Below are 21,201 nucleotides of genomic sequence, written 5' to 3' on the forward strand. Positions count from 1 at the left end.
TGAGTGTGCCATCATCATTTAATGACGGGTCAGGAGTTTTTCCAATTCACTACCCTAGTCCGTTATACAGCAATAGTTAGAGGGCTACAGAACCCTTTAAAGTAAAGGAAGAGATAATCTAAAGGCAGCACGTTTGGACTTAAACCCGCAAACCTCCGCCTATTAGTAAGTCTACCAAACTATCAGCAACTAAGATTGTCGCTATTTTAGCTTTAATATTTCTTTAAATGGTTGGAAACTTTGTGAGAAGATGTACCGATTTCTCTTTCTTTTTGCATCCACCAATCGGATATGACTTGTCATTACTATAATTTTTTTTCTTGCATCTCAAATAAGAAAATCTCTTAAAGCTTGACACCAAAAGAACTAGAAACTAAATAAATCAGCTGTTTAATGGCAGAACTTAATAAAAATTACTAATGTTACTTACCTTACAATTATATAACCCCATTAGCCATGATTGGAGGGCGTATCTCCAACCCCACAGTGCACAACGATTAAAGGTAGCTAATTGTTTTGTTTTTTTACTTAAAGACAATTATTTTAATATTCTTCTTCATCCCCATCTTTAATTATATCTTCAAAAAAAATCTTCCATACCTAATATAACTAAATTCCGCTGTAGGTATATTCTAAAAATTGTATTCACTTAATTAAGCATTAAAGAATGTTCTCTATTCCTTATTTTGAACGCAATTCCTTCTTATAACCTGTTTTCTTCCCTAACAACTGAAATTCGCATTTTTAATCTACAATATTTAATATGGTGATGGATGACAGAAGAGTGAAGGTGCGTGAGATTGCTAGGGCTGTGGGCATCTCGAATGAACGGGTACATAATATTTTGCATCAACATTTGGACATGACAAAGCTATACGCAAGATGGGTGCCGCGATTGCTCACGCTTGACCAAAAACGAAGTGTTGCAAGGACGGTTTGCAGCTGTTCCAGAAGAATCCGCAGGACTTTAAGCGTCGTTTCGTCACTGTGGATGAAACATGGATACATCACTACACTCCTGAGACCAAAGAACAATCTAAACAATTGGTTACCAAGGGGGAATCTGCGCCAAAAAAGGCGAAGACCGTTCCTTCGGCCGGAAAGATTATGGCGACTGTCTTTTGGGATTCGCAAGGAATAATCCTCATCGACTATCTGGAAAATGGTAAAACTATTACAGGTGCATATTATTCATCGTTATTGGACCGTTTGAAAACCGAGCTGCAAGAAAAACGCCCACGATTGGCCCACAAAAAAGTCCTCTTCCATCACGACAACGCACCAGCTCACACCTCAGCAGTTGTGGTCGCAAAATTAATGGAAATAGGGTTCCAACTCGTTTCACATCCCCCCTATTCTCCAGACTTGGCTCCCTCGGACTACTATTTGTTCCCCAATATGAAGAAATGGCTGGCGGGAAAAAGATTTTATTCAAACGAGGAGGTGATTGCAGAAACGAATGGCTATTTTTCAGACTTGGACAAATCCTATTATTCGGAAGGGATCAACAAACTAGAGCAGCGTTGGACGAAGTGTATAAGCCTAAAAGGAGACTATGTTGAAAAATAAAAAAGGTTTACCCAAAAAAATTAAGTAGTTTTTATTTTTGCACGGACTTTTCAAACGACCCTCGTAATATTACTGATGTTAATAGTGGTATAGATGAATAAATTAGATTAGTGTAATTCACAATTTATGCTTATCTCATAATAACGCTTCCATATTTAATTACCCTAAATTACCTTTAGGCTTTCAACCATTTTGAGCAGTTTAAAGGTCTAAAAAACCAATTTCAAGGAATCATTTGCAAATTCGTAGAATTCCAAACCTTTTTTTTCTTTGTGGCTACTACAGATAAACATCTGAAAGGATTAGTTTATTAGTACAAAACATAGTATTAATTTATTTTTTTAAATTTATTATTCTGTTTGTTAGAGGACTTCATTCACTTAGAACTGCTGTCGGTAAACAATTTTATGACTATTATACAACTGAAGGCACAACAGTGAATGTCTCTTGCATTTTAATAAACAACATTTTGTTATAAAAAAAAAACAAAATTAATTAAAAAAAGAAGAAAAATAAAGAAAAACTGAAAACTTACACTATTTTTTATGATTATTATTTCTGTAAATATTTCCACACATAAAGCACATTTATTTTAATAAAGATTTATTTATTTTTTTTGCATTTAAATGAGAAAGAGAATAGACAATGAATACTTTTCGTAATTAAAAAAATTGCTCTTTTTTGACAAGATTAATTATATTCAAGTGATTAAGGCAATGATTGTGTCTTCAATTTTAGTTGTTAGGGGCAAATGGGGGCAAAATCATTACGGCTATATCACAGATGAATTTTTAAAAAGCATTGAAATTGGATTTTCTTTTTTCTCTCTTTTAAATTTCATGTATTATGCAAAAGTAAAAATAAAAAAAAAGGTTAACATAAATATACACAAAATAAAAACCTATTATACAAATCACACATGGACATTTTTCGCAACTTAAATTACAAAAAATAATTATACAATACTAGAAAATTAAAAAAAAATTATAATAATAAAAATTTGAATTTTTGTACAAAATTTACAGATACATTTAGCCGTGTATTTACAATTTTAAATTTTTAAATATAACGTTCTTTTATATTTAATTTTAATTTTATATTACAATATTGCGGTAGAAGATTAATCAAAAGTTTCAAGTGCTCCTAGCAAATGTATACGTATACAAAATAATTTAGTCCTCGGTTTGTTGATTAAACATTTAATAGAATGTAGTAAGTAGGAGTATTGTTGGCTAATACTGGTCTTGGTGCTAGTAGGCGGCCGTGGCACCATGATGGTGCGGCATGAAGCTATGGTGGAAGTGCGAAGGCGCTGTGGGACCCGTGGCCGTATGGTCATACCACTGTGGAGGCGGTCCGCCCAACTGTAACCCGCCGTTGGCGCCCGTAATTCCTGGCTCGGCCACGCTAATCGAACCAGCTGAAGAGCTGTTAGAATCCTCTGAATCGTAACCATGTGGTGGTGATTTACCACCGCCGTGTACCTGCAAGTTTTTTTTCCATGAGTTTATTATTAACCATTGTAGACCTGTATTGACAACAATTATTTTACAAAGAAAATAAAGTAACAACATTTGTAACATTAATAATAATAATTATAATAATAAAACGCAAAAGTAATTATGAAAGCGGATGTTCATGGACCAGATACTGTATGTGGTTTCAACCTTTGCGCATCTGTCAACGAATTTTTGTAATATTGAAAGAAAAAGAAGTGGAACATGGTTCAGCACAGTTGGAATTTTGAAATGAACCTGATTAGAAAGGTTACTGAGTGGCTGAGGATAATAATGCGTTGTCAAAGTTTTTTTTGGACTTAGCACTGATAACTTCTATGTTCGATTTGTGGAGGGCGTTCTGAATCATAGTATTCAAGCATCGATTCTAGTTTTAGATAACCACTTCTGGAGAGAACATGAAAAGTACTGGGTGATGCTTCCTGGGTGTCAAACACAGCCAGAGAGTTATGCCCTTGTTGTGCAAACAAAGAACCAAAGTGACTCTGGGCTTGGGTAGAAATCAGATCACTCTGATTACAGGCCTTCAGAAAGGTTCAGAAAGCACTTGTACAAGATAGGGCTTATTAGCTCGGAACCGTTGTGCAGATTGTGGTCAGGAAGAGGAAGAAACGGCCTCTCACCTGTTATTCGATTGCGTTGCAATCGAGAAACTGCGCTACGATATCTTTGGTACCTTGAGACCAAAAGAGATAGTAGCGCAAAAGGAACTGGTAGGGAAAGTCCTCAACCTTCTTAGAAGGGGAGGTTTCATCTACTAGATAAGCCTCTTGTGGCTGCGGTGCCGTGGGGCATCGGTCCCGTCCCGCCTTTCAAAATCTAATATCTAAATCTAAATAGGATGAAAACATAATTGCCATTTCAGTCGTGTTACATTTATTCTGCCGAGCTTTCGACCTAGGAACTAGGTCATCTTCAGGGCTGTGGAACAGGTTTACAGATAGTTAACAATGATTCTATTAAAATGAACATGTATAATATAATGAAATTTACAAAAATTATTTACCTAGTTTACATAATTTTACCTAGTTTAAATAATTTTTGTAAATTTCATTATATTATAGATATTCATTTTAATAGAATCATTGTTAACAATCTGAAACCTGTTCCACAGCCCTGAAGATGACCTAGTCCCTAGGTCGAAAGCTCGGCAGAATAAATGTATCACGACTGAAATGGCAATTATTTTTTCATCCTATTGAAACTATGAATCAGTCACCAAAAAGAATGGACAACAATCTAAATCTAGTTAAAGACAGAACCTTTTCCACAGATAATACATTCTGATAGCCTTTCTATCGTTGCTTAAAATTGTACAACTATAAGGTTGTACAATGTATTCCAAATACATACCTAGTAATATATATTTCCATTTTAATAATGCAAAAAAACCTATGCGTTACCTTCATGTGTTTACGCAGTGAACTAGGATGGGTGTACGACTTATCACAGCCAGATACTCTACAATTGTAAGGTTTATCTGACGTATGCACATGTGAATGTTTCTTCCTATCTGAACTATTCGCAAATCGACGGTCACAGCCTTCAAATTCGCATTTAAACGGTTTCTCACCTAAAACAAATGTAATTAAAATAAGGGTATTAGTTTTTAAAGAAAGTGATGAACAAAGAAACAAAAAACCTTTAGGAAATATGCATTTTCTGTGAGTTTTTGTAAACTCGGTATATAAGATTAATACTCTTTAAGAAAGTGAGTGTAAACAGGACCACCAAATTACTCAACAACAAGTGCTGTTATTCGAAAAAAAATATTTCTCATAAAAGATAAACACGTATATAATGAGTATACAAAGTTTCAAAAAAATTTTAAAAACCGTTTTCGAAACAAATCGCAAAAACTGAACAATCGCTTCAGTAAAATAACAATTTTGGTTAATCAAACAAAAACCAAAACTTTATATTATCGCCTTTCTGAAAGATCTAAATTTGAATTAACTGAGAATTTCTATGTTTGAGTTATTCTAAATCATATCTGCTCTTAAAGATTTTCAAGTAATGTATGTAAAAATTACTTTTTTCTGCAACCATGTAGGGAAGTTCTCATTACTCAATTAAAATCAGCTGTGTAATGCCCAACTTCCCACACTAGTGGGGGGAAATTCCCATTAGTGTCACTTTCCGCACTAGTGAGTGGAAAAACTTTATTGTGCTTCCTTGATATAAGAAGTTTTGTTATTAACATAAATATTTTCTGTAAAACTTTAATAAGCTTATTTAACGTAACTAAATAATTAAAAAACGAATATTAAAAAATAAAATAAAAATTGAAAGGAATATAGAAATAAAAATAATACTTTAATAAATAATTAGATATTTTTAATTAGAACAGTTAAAAAGGTTATAGTGTTACCTTATAGAAATTTAAAATGGATTCTAGTGATGCCTGTTTAGAAAACACTCCTCCATCAATAAAAGAAACAGCAGAAAATGTAATAAGTAATGTAAATACGTAAGTAATGTAAATAATTGTAATATAACAATAAATGTTTATAATAAATAAATTACTTTTTGTAGACTGTAAAAATGAAATTTTTAATTTTTTTAGTTAATAAATCTAATGGTTGCAGAAAAAATATAATATTTAACTCGAGTGTCAAGTATTTTCCACACTTGTTAAATAAATAACTATTTTTTGTGTTCAAAATGTTTATTTCCGACTGAAACTAAAGATATAATTTCTTTATAGATAAAAATATTTACTCTTTTGAGTGGTAGAAAAGGTAAAAAATATTAAAAGAGATATTTAGTTATCAGAAATTACTCCTAAATTAGTAGAAATCTACTCGGTTTTTAAGAAAATAATATTTTGATTGATACAAAATGAGATTTTCCTTTAATCTGTAAGTATTTTAATATAAATTTATTTTACAAGAATTTAATTTACTACCAATTTATTGCGAAGAATATGTTAAATTTGCCATAAACTGAATCAATATGAACATTTTTATGTGAAAAGCCAATGATGATTCAATTTTACAAGCTTATGAGATCATAAAGTACACGTATACTAACTAAAAAGATAACAGATAGCCGTGCGATAACCTCTTGGTTAAAAGAAAAATTTAAAAAAAAGATTAGAATTCTTGATCCAATCATTACTTATTGTTAGCCATTTTGCTTTCAATATTTCAGGCATAATTAGTATTTTTATCATATTGCACCTGCTGTATGAATAATACGCTAGAGATGAGTAACAGATCAACACAGCTGTGTGCTTCCATTTATAATGAAGCAAAATTTTAAATATTATTCATTTAAAAATGAATGAATTTACTGCGCAAGGAAAAAAAAAATGGAGATATAATTAAAAGAATTGTTCTACTGCAACAACGTGTTAACAGAAAAGATCGTTATCGACTAGAGCTTTATCAATGCATTTAATGCTAGTCTCCGTAAAATATTTGCTCATTATTGATAAAACTGAAAAATGAGCTGTAGATGCATCTAGAAATGGGAAATAATTAGGCCAAACTCTTGAGTTTTAGTCCAATGCAGTTACCACTAAACTAATTTGTTTAATTAAAAAATTAATGTTTCCGCCAACTCAGATAACTTTAGAATCAGCATCAGTATTATTTAAAATTGTTCTTTAGTTTTAATGAAGGGGGAATAACTGCTGAGAAGCTGTTCCACAACAAAATTTCAAAACATACTTCAATTGTTGGCAAAGATGGGCTTCTGCTAATGGTGCTTATTTCGAGTAAATTGCATTAGATAAGTTATTAAACAAATTTAAAGTCTACTATAATGAACACCGCAAAACTTTCGTTCTAAATTTAAACTTATTAATTCTAAAAAAAAAAAACAGGCCATTTCGAGTTTTGGACGTTTTAAAATGCCTTGGACACTTCCGTCTGATGATTCTAGAAATCAATTATCTCAAACAATTTGACCAAATTCCTCCTGGTTGGTATAAATGCCAGCCCCAAACTGCCTCGATTTTATTTTCTTTTACCCATTCTGCCCCAGTTTAGGTATAAGTGAATTGCAAAAAAAAAAAAAAAAAATGTCTCTTTTATTACATCTAATAAAATAATAAACAAATACGCAACAAAATATTATATAAATTGCTTTTTTATCAACAAAAATATAAAAAAAAGCATGTCAGAAAGAACAGTAAGTTGAAATTCGAAGCGGCGAGTGACGGACGTACTCGTATATTATCATCCACCTTATCGAATTGCGAAGGTCGTAAATATATGGACGCAATAAATATTTCGAAAAGTTACGAATTAATAAAGTAAATATAACTTATTTTTGTTTTCTAACTTTAGTGACCTTTATGTGATATGTGTTTCTTTGAATTTTCTAAATTTTCCGGCCGAAACAGGAAATAATATTCTTGACGAATAATTGCAAAAATTAAACTTTGAATCCAATCCAAATAATTGAAATAGGAATAATTATTACAAGTATGAAATTATCTTTGCTTTCTTTAAAGGATCTTTCTTTTTCCATAAATCTATTCTGTTATGGCAAAGGTATCTGCAGGTGTTATAGAGTTAACTCTTCTCCCATAGCATCTACAGCGTTGAAACCCTCCAAAAGGCACTTTTACATAAAATTTCAGAATAGAATTGACATCTCAGTGATGAAAATCAATTCACACGTTTTAGCGCAACGTTGTTTTAACAAGTAAGAGGAAATAGAACCATTTTTGAAAAATTCCGTTGTTTACCATTTTTTTTTTTTTAGCAAAAAGTTTCTCTTGAAATCTATTTTTGAGCTTTGTTATTGCAAAAAATCATACATAAAGTCGAGGATGTAGCCAATATTTTAAAGTAAAAATTTGGGAATTTTATTTTTAACGAAAAATTGTCAAAGATTGGTTTATAACAACATTAAGCTTTTTAGAGCAATTTTTTGACCATCAACCTCGCTTTATCCAACTGCCCTACCCGGAGGACAGTTTCAAACTTTTGCTTCATTGAAGGAAATATCTTATACAAATTTTATAAAGCATAAGGAAAGGAAAACGAAGAAATGGTAAGTAATTGCCAGCGTCTTTTTACTCTATTTCACTACTAAATACTAAATAGAAGTATTGGGACGGCGACAAAGTTTCAGAAATAATTTTTTTGAAGTAGGAAAATGTGTTTTACAGAAAATGGCGACTGAGAAGACTCCAGATGAAAAATGAAAAATTATATAGTGCTCAAACATATTTCTTTTGCATTTCCTCAAGAAAATCCAAGGATATTTAAGCTTAAAAAATTCATTTTTCCGATTATTTATTACTTTACTCAAAAGATTTTCTCCAGTCTAATCCATCTTAACACAAATCCTATTTCATCAACTCAGCGGTTACAGCTAGAAATCCTAAGCCAAGAGGATAACTTCTCTTGTCCCAAGTTAGCTGAACCTTGCCAATGAGGAGGTAAACAATATTTTTTTTTTGTACCATGGCGTTTTCACCAGCTCTAGTGTTGACAAAAATCTCTCTGTCAACAGCTGACAAGACTAGGTAAGACGTTGCTCTCAAAGTATATAATAAAAACACTGAATGAATAACAAAAGTATTATTGGATGGAGAGGTAGGGATATAGAGATATCTGGGAGAGAGGCCGTTGAAGTACAACATCAGCCAGCCTACCAGAAATAGCGGGGGCAGAGATTGTTTATAGTAGGGTAGTTCACAATAAGTTCTGTGAACTATAATATAACATTGGACCAAACCCTCGCTGTGCTGGTAATCACAGATTGATGAACACATTGTAACTGTTCTCCTACCGCCTACATTACATTGCACCTTCAATAAACATATTAATTTTTTTTTTTTGTGTGTGTGTATGTATAATATACATGTATTTACTCGTAATACGCTTGCTTCTATTCAAGATGATATTCGCTTCATTTCTTTAATACCTGTATTCATTGGAGAATTATATACTTTTTCAAACTATTTTTTATACTTAAATCTTCATAAACCGCAAATACTTTATGGTACAATCACTTAAAGAGAGAGTGGAGAGAGAATCTAGGTGGAAAACTCACAATTAAGAAATAACCTTGAATACCAAAATATTATTAAAAGAAAAACACAAATCGATCGGTTGACAAAAAGATGGTTTTTAGACAAAAATTAATCAAAAAAGAAGAAAAAAAAAAGTTTTAAGGAAAAGTGATGAATAGACAAAAACGCAGAGTCCAAAAAAACCTCAAATTATTATTATCAAAGAAAATATTTAAAAATTTAAAAATTTGGAATTTCCCATTATCTTAAAGTGTATTTACGAACTTTTAATTACTGAATGTGAAGGAGTTGCTTTTTTTGTTGTAAAGTAAATGATATAAAATTAATTGGAACTACTTAATGCTTATTTGAGTTTTTATTATTATTATTATGATTAATAACTGAGTGAAATAATGTTTATTTAGAGCAGCGGTTCCCAACCTGGGGTACGCGAAAGATTGTTTAGGGGTACGTAAAAAATAGTTATTTATTTAACAAGTGTGGAAAGTAGTACTTTTCCTCACGCGAGGCAGGGTTTGCACGCACGAGCGAGCGAAGCGATTTTAACTTTACACTAGAGTTAAATATTATATTTTTTCTGCAACCATTTATTAACTAAAAAAAATTAAAAATTTCATTTTTACAGTCTACAAAAAGTAATTTATTTATTATAAACATTTATTGTTATATTACAATTATTTACATTACTTACGTATTTACATTACTTATTACATTTTCTGCTGTTTCTTTTATTGATGGAGGAGTGTTTTCTAAACAGGAATCACTAGAATCCATTTTAAATTTCTATGGGTGCGTTCCACTTGGCGACCACAACGACCAAAACATACTTTTAGGCGTTCCACTTGGCGACCGCGGTCGTTGTGGTCGTGGCGAAAACGTCACTAATGACGTCATTATTTTCGCCCACACAACGACCACAACGCCCCATCTATAGAGCTGGGTCGAAGTGGGCTTTCAGAGTTGGCGCAATTTTTAAAACAAAATATGGCGACCGAAAAAATTATCTCATGTAAATGAAAGTATTATTTCATGTAAATAATAGAATGTGTTTCTCGAAAGTCTCCAAAAAATAAATAAATAAATAATTACTTATCCCTTTACATACTAAATCACTGAATAACACAAAATCATTTACCTGAAATAACTTTTAAATTCTTCATTTGAATAAAGATCAATTACTCTGATAGCTAATAATACGTGGCCTAAGTTTTCGCTTTTTATCATTGCGATTTTGTAAAATTACATTCCACTCTAATCGGAACTAGATAAAGAACTTTCTAAAGCATTATTAATAAATATCCAACTGTTGCCACAAAAGACATTTTAATTTTATTTAAACGTAAATTTTATAAATACTCCACTAAAATGTAATATAAAAAATTGAATTATATATATTCTTTTAATATAAGTCAACTTTACCAATAATTAATAAAGTTTATTATAACTGCTTATAAATGGGGTTTAAATTAAAAAACAACCTCTTCAAGCTTATAACTTATTTTCGAGGCCGCCATATGCAATGTTTACATGAACGGTTAAAACGCCCACAGTCCGTTCTACTTGGGTTTTCGATCGCAACGCTCACAAGCAAGTGGAACGGCCAAAATCGCGGTCGTGGTCGTGGTCGTTGTGGTCGCCAAGTGGAACGCACCCTATAAGGTAACACTATAACCTTTTTAACTGTTATAATTAAAAATATCTAATTATTTATTAAAGTATTATTTTTATTTCTATATTCCTTTCAATTTTTATTTTATTTTTTTAATATTCGTTTTTTAATTATTTAGTTACGTTAAATAAGCTTATTAGAGTTTTACAGAAAATATTTATGTTAATAACAAAACTTCTTATATCAAGGAAGCACAATAAAGTTTTTCCACACACTAGTGCGGAAAGTGACACTAATGGGAATTTCCCCCCACTAGTGTGGGAAGTTGGGCATTACACAGCTGATTTTAATTGAGTAATGAGAACTTCCCTACATGGTTGCAGAAAAAAGTTATTATGGCGGAAGATATAAAAATTATACAAATAAATTATTAATGAGAAAAAAATTATATAATAAATGATTCCTACAACTTAATTACAAAATTATTATAATAAAACCCCTGCAATAGTTATTGGTTTGAAATGTTTACCTATTCATAGATGATCTTTTTAATATGAACATATCATATGTATATGTTCTTTACAAGACACATTATATTCAGATTGTTTTGCTGTTAATTTAAAGGGCCAATACGTAAAATCAAGAATACGATTATTTATTTTTTGTATTTATATATTATATGTTAGGGGTACACACTAAGGAAATAATCAGGTAATGGGGTACACTAATGAAAAAAGATTGGGAACCGCTGATTTAGAGTAATGAGAATTCGAAAATATTTTTTGAGAAATAGTGACTGAACAAATATCGTCTTAACTTAAAGCTCTAACTGAACATACCTTTCCTTAAAGCAGTGGTTCGCAAGAACTAAAATATGGTCCGTGAAACACTTAACATTTTTAAAATAATATATTTATTTGACATGCGGCCGCGTGTGCAGAGCGGCAAGTGGAACGTCGAGCGTGTGCAGAGCGCCTAAAAACAAGTCCGGGAGTCGACTAAAAAGCAAATGATGATGATGTGCTTGCCGCTTTGAGCAATCTCATCAAATCCCAGGATTACCTACCTATCTTGTTAAGAAAGTGCAAGCTCAAAAAGCACATTAATATAACTGAAAACATAAGCGCAATGTTAATTAAAATTTCTTTTTAAAATCTAAAAGTAATGTATTATTGTTGTTCATTATTTTTGGTGACTGATTCATAGTTTCAATAGGTTGAAAAAATAATTGCCATTTCAGTTGTGATACATTTATTCTGCCGAGCTTTCGACCTAGGGATTGGTCAACTTCAGGGCTAGTTTACAAAGTATTTTTTTTTTTTACATTACAGGGTTGGTGTGTCTTCTGTCTTGTCTGTTCATGGACTGTCTGTAAACTAGCCCTGAAGATGACCTAATCCCTAGGTCGAAAGTTCGGCAGAATAAATGTATCACGACTGAAATGGCAAATTATTTTTTCATCCTATTGTAGTGTATTATGATATTGAACCTAATGGTCCCTGCTAACAACAAAAATATTAAAATGGTCCCTGGTCTTAAAAAGGTTGGGAACCACTGCCTTAAACAATCGATAAGCAGTAAACCTGATGGAAATTTAAGAAACTGAGAAAAGCAAACGTCACCTCTCACATTAGGCAAGTAACCTAACACCCTTCTAATGGGCGTCCAATCTTTTTATTCTTCTATTATGAAGGTATGCCGCCATCCAAAAATCCAAAAATAATCATAAGATAACATAAGATGCGAAAATGGAGCGAAATCAAGCAAAACCCAAGCACTGTTGGGCATTTTCTGCGAGAAATCATAGCCTGTTACCATCCTAAATACTGGCTACAGTTGACCACAGGTTCTTGGGCGGAGATTATGAACGTATAAGGCTGCTGTTTTCTTTACCAACCACTCATATCTCCTTCCTCTTTGAAACGTGTCCAAACGTTCCTGAATAACTTGATAATGTTAGGCAAACTTAATAAGCTTTTCTTGTTGATCCGGTGACGGTGCAGTTCTAAATTGTAGAAGGGTGTAATCCTTCATTGTAACAGGAAGTACCTACCAACCCCGACGGAGGTGCCTAATAAGTTGGTACTATTGTTTTGTTTCTTTATTCCTATCATTTGGCAGACTTGAACAGGTGGGAGAGAAATTTCCTTATTTCCTATATTCATTGTGTTATCATCACTAATTCACTGATAAGAGACCATTGAGTATACTGTTTAGGTTAAGTTTACTGTCTTAGTTCAGAATGGAAAATCGAGGAAAATGGCCCCAATAATATCGGAATAATTTTAAAATCTATTTATTAACAATAATAACTATTTACACATTATAAAATTGATACATTTCCTTTATCTAATCAAGTGCCTCTTATCTGGAAGAAGTGCACCTACAATATGTCACTGTCCTAAATACAAATGCCATTCAAAATATTTTATTGATTGGATAACAAGAATAAGATAAGCTTAATGCTTTCTTAAAGGTTACAATGATGATATCTGAATCTATAAAGAAGTGTTAATGTGAAAATGAAACTGATAACCGAGCGGTTAGAACGAGAACTGCAAATCTAAGAATTTATTAAATAAGACGATAAAAGATATTAAAATAAAATAATGTTAACTGCACGCAACACCAATCGTTATTTGGAAGTAAAGCCTCGTCGAAACTGTAGACAATACACTTTTAAGGCTAACTTTGGAAGTTCGAGTTCAAACTATAAATAATGTTGGGAATTAAAGTTCTCTGATTATTTCACATCAGTTTTTGGAAGCCAATTTTTTCAGCAAGTCAGACAGAAGGATGAAATAACGAGATTACCCAGCATAAATATAAGTACAGTAGACTCTCAGAAATCCGGACTTTTGTGGCATACAGTTCTTCTTTTAAAATTTTGCAACAGATAACTCGCCAGAGTTCAAAAATTAAAAAAAATCATTAGCAACCATTTATACAGAACTAATTCAAGTACGATTCTTCTGTTTATACAGAGTACGGGGAATTGACGCCGTTTGCGAGATCGGAGTAGTGTAATTTGGTAGTTGCAAGAACAAGGTTACCATAGGCGATTTTCTTTTAGATGAATATACAGGGTGTACACGGAGGAGAGATCGAAACTTCAGGAGGTGATTCAGCAGTTCAAATGCAACAAAAAATATACCTATTCACTTTAGCCCGATTCTCAATAGTGTCCTAAATATTTGAATTTTTAACTTTTCCGTCGTTTTTCACCATAAAAACGGCCATAACTTTTCTATCCTTTATCCTACAATAAATCTGCACATTCCTAACGAAAGAGCATTAAATTTCCTATAAATCTGTTTAACCTAGAGCCTCAAAACGTTTCTTATTAACAATGAAATGTTTACTTTAATGTCTAAAAAATTCGTTCTCGATGATTTTTGTTAAAATTTTCAACTGTATTTTTTCAATGATTAATGAATCAAGGAGTCACCCAATTACAGAAAAAGTTGTGCATTTATTGAGCTTCAAGACTTTTGTTTTTAATAAAACCCTACCCCGAACAGAGGGGTGTAAATGCAGAAAACTGGGAAGTTTCGTAACCGACTTTTCACTGATATCAAATTATTAATGTACTCGTATGTCAATTTTTGGAGAAGGAACAAAAAGAAAAGTAACCATTTTAGTTTTTAACAATTATTATTTAATAAAACGGAAGTAAAAATTACAGTAGTAATAAAATACAATAGCTGCCTACGTAAAATCGCCACAAAAAATTATTTGTTTGGAATAAGCAGATTTGTTGCAGGATAAAGAATAGAAAAGTTACGGCCGTTTTTATGGAGAAAAACGCGAATATCGACGGAAAAGTTAAGAATGTTAAATATCTTGGACACTATTGAGAATCAGGCCAAAGTGAATAGAATATTTTTTGTTGCATTTGAGCTGCTGAATCACCTTCCGAAGTTTCGACCTCTCCTCCGTATACACCCTGTATAGAAAATAAAAAGAATGGCAATTTGTTTTATATCGACAATTTATTCGTACGAGGGTCGTTTGAAAAGTCCGTGCAAAAATAAAAACTACTTAATTTTTTGGGGTAAACCTTTTTTATTTTTCAACATAGTCTCCTTTTAGGCTTATACACTTCGTCCAACGCTGCTCTAGTTTGTTGATCCCTTCCGAATAATAGGATTTGTCCAAGTCTGAAAAATAGCCATTCGTTTCTGCAATCACCTCCTCGTTTGAATAAAATCTTTTTCCCGCCAGCCATTTCTTCATATTGGGGAACAAATAGTAGTCCGAGGGAGCCAAGTCTGGAGAATAGGGGGGATGTGAAACGAGTTGGAACCCTATTTCCATTAATTTTGCGACCACAACTGCTGAGGTGTGAGCTGGTGCGTTGTCGTGATGGAAAAGGACTTTTTTGTGGGCCAATCGTGGGCGTTTTTCTTGCAGCTCGGTTTTCAAACGGTCCAATAACGATGAATAATTTGCACCTGTAATAGTTTTACCCTTTTCCAGATAGTCGATGAGGATTATTCCTTGCGAATCCCAAAAGAAAGTCGCCATAATCTTTCCGGCCGAAGGAACGGTCTTCGCCTTTTTTGGCGCAGATTCCCCCTTGGTAATCCATTGTTTAGATTGTTCTTTGGTCTCAGGAGTGTAGTGATGTATCCATGTTTCATCCACAGTGACGAAACGACGCTTAAAGTCCTGCGGATTCTTCTGGAACAGCTGCAAACCGTCCTTGCAACACTTCACATGATTTCGTTTTTGGTCAAGCGTGAGCAATCGCGGCACCCATCTTGCGGATAGCTTTGTCATGTCCAAATGTTGATGCAAAATATTTTGTACCCGTTCATTCGAGATGCCCACAGCACTAGCAATCTCACGCACCTTCACTCTTCTGTCATCCATCACCATATCTTGGATTTTATCAATGATTTCTGGAGTAGTAAACTCAATAGGGCGTCCAGAACGTTCAGCGTCACTTGTGCCCATATGGCCACTCCGAAAATTTTGAAACCACTTATAAACTGTTCTAATCGAAGGTGCAGAGTCACCATAATGTTTATCAAGCTTCTCTTTAGTCTCCTGAGGCGTTTTGCCTTTCATAAAGTAGTGTTTAATCAACACAAAGTCTTTTTCGTCCATTTTTTGAAAATCACTCGACTTCCTCGATTCAAACGAATGCCAAACACAAAGAAATAGACCGATCTGGCTGAAACTTGGTGTGTGTTCTTCCAAGAGATGCTACTAACTAAACATAACCTCGATACGCGCCAGTGGTGCTATCTCTCTGACTTTGCACGAACTTTTTAAACGACCCTCGTATATAAATATTTTGTAATCCAAATAATTATTAAGCTTAGGTTATACCTAACAGTTAATATTTGGTTACCTAAACCAAATATTAGTTTCAAGTGAATTCATGTTTTGTAATTAATGCTGACAACACATAAACTCAACATTAACAGAAGAAATACTTTTTATTATCTGGCGAATTTCCAAATTCTGCAGTATTAAAATACTTCCTTTTCCGGGAGATTTAGAGAGAAAAGAGAATGAAAGAGAAGGATACTTAAAAAAAAGTAGATAACCTTAGAGATATTATCTCCTGTCGGTTAGGAGGTTTCTGAGTTGATGGAAACCGAAAGTGAAATGAAGTCTACATATATGTAATATAAGTTATGGTTGTAGTTCGTGACAAGCTGCAACAGTTGAGTTGATGAGCTATGGGTTTGATGTTTGGTATGGTGGCTAGAATGAAGATGAACCAGAAGAGAACAAGCGTAGAGGTAACTTGTGTAAGGAGGAGGTTACAGGGATTAGTAGTCTCAGGTAGAAGTGAAGTCAGTTACCAGTCATATAAGATAGATAGATAGACTGTAGCATGGGTAACTTGGACTTCAGGTATCTGTGTGGCCGAAGATTCTTATCTCTTGCCTACAGCATTTTCCAGCCTTCATACCATCATTCTCGAAAAAACTTTTGAGGTTTTTCTTTTTTGGTATAGATCTGTCCAGATGGTAAACCGCAATTAAATTAGTTAGTTTTGTTCGAAGAAGGACAAAAAAAGACACTAATTTTGAACTGTTTTCTGTGAAAAATAAATTAGAGTGGACACTTACAAGACCATATCTTAGGGCAACTAAGAATTAAAATATTAAGATACTGGTATTAAGTGGTACTAGTATCAAGATATTATTTTAACAATTAAAAATAATAAAATAAACGGAAATTATGAGTGAATACCCAATAATTCAAACTTTATTGCCGTATAATTCTAGGTTTCACGAAGATAACTTAGAAAGGTCTAGCTCTGATCCTAAAGAAGCTTCTGGTGAAGAGTATCCGAAACGTTGAGAACAATAAAAGTTTTTAAATATTCTTTGTCCAACATCACCGCATTGCCTTACAATTTAAAGTCTGACAAATTACAAAACCACTTTAAAAAAAAGTGGTAAATTAATCACTCATATGAAAGGCTTTCTAGTTTTATCCCAACCCCACTCTGGAAAATTTATTAAAATATTTTGTGGTCCAGTATGTCCATGAAAAATGCGATTACAGTCGACACTCTCACTAGCGACCACCTCTATTTACGGACAGTTATTGGATTTTCCCGTTTTACCCCTCTATACACTTTCTATATAAAAGAAACTCCGTCTAACGGTCACTCTACAAACATAGCGACCGCGGATATTGATTTTAGGGAACGGATTATATGTTTCACCTCCCACCAACGACCACCTTATTATTAAAAGTTCGTTTGATGCGGTGATAAAAAGAATTATCCCCTCTCAAGTTTTTGTTTTTTTCTGGTTTTTCCTAAAGTTTCCTATATAAGCTCCATACATCTTGTACCATTTTAATCATTTTTCAATATTACTTTGGACGAACAATATTATTTTTTCCGATATGTCTCCAAAATGAAAGTGGTTAACTCTAGAAGAGAAAATAAATGTGTTGGAAGATTTTACAAAAACCAAATCTAGCCATTGTCAACTTACCGAAAGGTTATTTCTATTTTTCTAATAACAGATGATAGTTTGATGATAATTTTACCATAAATTATTATTGTTATGAATAAATGTGATGATTATTATAAAAATTATTAAATAAGTCAATAATATGTAGTTTTTTGACAATTTTTTTGGATAATTAAGAAAAACTTGATGCATATCATATAGCTAAATAATTATGCAATTATGTACGTTTTTAAATCTATTAATAAAAAACAATTTTTAAATAGGTGTTTGGAAAAAAACCCATATTTTTTCATTCTGAAACTTGCCTACCTCCTTCTAACGGCCACCTCCAAACAGCGGCCACTTTGCTTTCCCCCGCCAGTGTCCGTTATTGATAGGTTCAACTTTAATTGGCGCACGAAGATCAGATTGGCTAGAAATTAGTTACTACAGAAAAATCAGTTCTTAAATAGTTTGTAAACATTGTTTTTTTAAAAAAAACGGTTGCAGAAACTTAAAAGACTTGTTTGCAGTTTTAATGGTAAAACAGAAAAAAGAAGGAATTTTCTGTCTGCAACTTAATTACATCTAGTTACATAGAGAAATGATGTTTCTATAATAATAGAACTAGATCGCCGTCTAGAACGATTTCTTCAATACTTCTTTAGAAATATGTAAATAATAAAAGTGAACAAATAAATCAATGTGAAGTAAGGGAAAAAAACAAGCCAACGAAAAAGGTTAGCCCTGATTTTATTTCCCTCCGATCAAATACAAAACACGCCATTAAAAAGTGGTAATAAGTACGAACACTGTTAAATGCTAGTTTTTGCTTACTAGTTATTCATCCCGCAAGGTTGACTTTAGAGACAGAGCGAGGAGGAAAAAAAGGCCTTAATCATTAAAAGAAATGTAACTAAAGGTACAAACTAGGTAAACATCAGTAGCTACTTTATAAATCACACAGCTCTGTATAATCTCGTAAACAAAAGAAAGAAAAGGTTTCAAACATAGACGTTTAGCAATTAAATGAATAAGAACAAGTGGTACAGTGTATGGAAGATCTTGATTGATTGATCGGATGTCTATAACAGTCTTTAAAAAAAACGTAACCTCACTCCATGTGTGGCCAGCATTAAATGTCAAACAAATGGCCAACTTAAAAAAAAAAATAGACTACAAATTTACTGCTATTTAAAGACTTTAAGTACAAGATTTGTTTTTTACCTTTGGTAGATTTATAGTAGTTTTCTTAATTTGGAACTATAGTTTTATTTACTTTATAATTCACGTTGACATGTATTAAGTTTTACATTGTAATGAAGATTTACAAGATCGTTGCTTCTGTTTCTACACGAGTTAAATGAAAAAAAAATAATATATATATAGATTTAGATGGATCTTTAAGAACTAACACAGACGATGTCATTGCCAGAAGATCACTTGGCAGTACAAAAAAGAAGCGGAAATCGGAATGTGAAGTGAAAAACGTCGAGCTTCAAATTAGTACGAACTGGCCGGAAGTAGACCAGAACTTTATGGAAGCGTTTTTGTGCTATATTGACCAAAAAAAAAAAAATACATAAACTTTTTATAAAATCCATTTTTTGTTTTGTTTTACAACTTAGGGAACCACAAAACGGAAACTCCGAAATGGGAAATCAGCAAGTTGGCACTACTTCCTTTTAAATGTGGTAAAAAGCTTTGTACTCGAAGATCGTAAAAGTGGACTCGAATTCTATGGAACTAACCAAAATTTATAACCACAACCCAAAACTATGGGCTTCATTCCAATAGTTCTTACAATCAGTTTTCTTTTGCGATAAATATTATCTTAGACGAACATTTTTCAATTTTAATTTAGGTACTTTTCTATTAGGTGTATATAATAATTTTAAATTATGAAATCAAATGTCTAGACTAAAAGTTATTACTTTTTTTAAAGAAGAGGCATGAGACCTTTATCTCTAAAGACAAGGTTCCTATGAAATCAAGTGATGACGTATACAATTTCAGACAAATTTTAGTAAACACTTATCATTTATTTTATTTAATGAGATATGGGAATTTTTTAGAAATACTAAAAACTTAAGAGGAGTGCAAGAGTTTAGTTTTAATGATTTAGTTATATTAAAAGAACATGACGTCATTGGAATTTAGAAATATTTTAAAGTTAGAATTTATCGCTTAAAATAGTCATTTACTCATTGGGAATAGTCATTTACTCATTGGGAATAGTCATTTCTCTGATCGCAATTTACTTGATTATTGTTAAAAAAAATTAATTTATAATATTTTTTTGGCAAAATTACATTATTTTTGGCGGCGGGAGTGTTGGATCAAGTCGAAATATATTAATTAGTCATATATAAAGTATTAATATGGAACCAAAATAACAAATTTTGAAATGTATTGGCTCCTGTGAACATATCGTCCTTGTCAAACCAATATCTATTATCTGCACTTTTTTTTTTGGAGATTTCGACATTTTTGACTATTACGACTAGTTTACTAACCAAATTTTTGTATAAAAAGACTGCTATGTGACTCTAACTCATTATACGGTGAACTGTGGTCACTAAATACGCAATGTGCATCAGCCAGAATATTGTCAGAATAAAAACTAAGAAAACTAAAGTAATCAAATAAGATTACGGAGCATCTAACCACCAATTTTTAGTCTTATCAGTCCTGATGATCCCACTGTTAATGATATCAGAGGATTTTTATACAGGTCTAATAGTGGAAATGTGCTTCAAACTTCGCCTGCCCACATGATTATATAATACTTCCTCAACGAAGGCGTCTTCCTCGAGAGTATCCTGAACCTTCAACATTGTTTGAAGGGCCCATTGGAAGTAACTCGATCTAAATTCAATCAGTTACAGGTACTTAAACCGCTTATTGACCCTGACTACCATCCGTTTTATGATTTTTTTAAAGTATAAGTCTGATTAATGCCACTTTTTTATTCAAAAATAATAAAATACTAATGTTTTTTCACTAATACCTGTTATGTGCCAATAATTGACCATTTATAATCTGCTGTGAGCACAAATTACTCTAATTTGGTAATAATAAGCAAATTATTACATTTGAATACCTAAAAATCAAATAAAATAACGTATAACACATATAACTTTAATTTAAATTAGTTTTTAAAAAAATCTGCTTCATATAAAATTTTACAGGTGAACGTTTTTATTCAACATCTGAAAGTTATACTTTTTGCACACGGCAGACATTGGTTAGACAATGAGGATAACAAAATTCATTTATGGTACCCGTGTGAGTGTTAAAATAATTGTTGTTTAGTGTTAATATAATGAGATATGTGTAAACAATTAGACCAGTTACAATAAAACTTTATAGAAGAAGATCAATGGAAATGAAACTGCTAGCCCAGCTACCATACTAGGTGTTGTAACAAGCAGCTAGCGCTTTCTATGGAATATTATTGTAACTACTTAGCACAGTATACAAAAAGTGTTGGTTCGGCAAGGCATTTTATTATTATTATGTTTATTGCTATATAAAGGATTTTATTTTGTAACAAGCAAACATTAATAAGAACGAAAGAAT

The 21,201-nt window shown here is 32.4% G+C and overlaps 1 protein-coding gene and 1 long non-coding RNA gene across 3 annotated transcripts in view; one reads left to right on the forward strand and one right to left on the reverse strand.

Moving 5' to 3' along the window:
* Positions 1–395: 395 nt before the first annotated feature.
* Positions 396–2,060, forward strand: LOC141447840 (uncharacterized). The gene is made up of 2 exons (XR_012454615.1): positions 396–503; positions 1,936–2,060. It is a non-coding gene; the product is annotated as an uncharacterized lncRNA (long non-coding RNA).
* The window catches only part of LOC141447839 (uncharacterized), a 158,503-nt gene continuing 139,199 nt past the window's right edge, over positions 1,898–21,201 (reverse strand). The window contains exons 2-3 of one of the 2 annotated variants that reach the window (XM_074115720.1): positions 4,490–4,659; positions 1,898–3,053 (exon numbers count right to left, since the gene is read on the reverse strand). In XM_074115720.1, the coding sequence (XP_073971821.1) occupies positions 2,820–3,053; positions 4,490–4,659 (404 nt within the window). In that variant the 3' untranslated portion in view covers positions 1,898–2,819. The remainder of the gene's footprint in view (positions 3,054–4,489; positions 4,660–21,201) is intronic. The other variant, XR_012454614.1, reaches the window with a different exon arrangement.

This window comes from Rhodnius prolixus, unplaced genomic scaffold, assembly GCF_049639745.1.
Source record: "Rhodnius prolixus isolate KJV_2025 unplaced genomic scaffold, Rpr scaffold_13, whole genome shotgun sequence".
In the NCBI taxonomy this organism is placed as follows: domain Eukaryota; kingdom Metazoa; phylum Arthropoda; class Insecta; order Hemiptera; family Reduviidae; genus Rhodnius; species Rhodnius prolixus.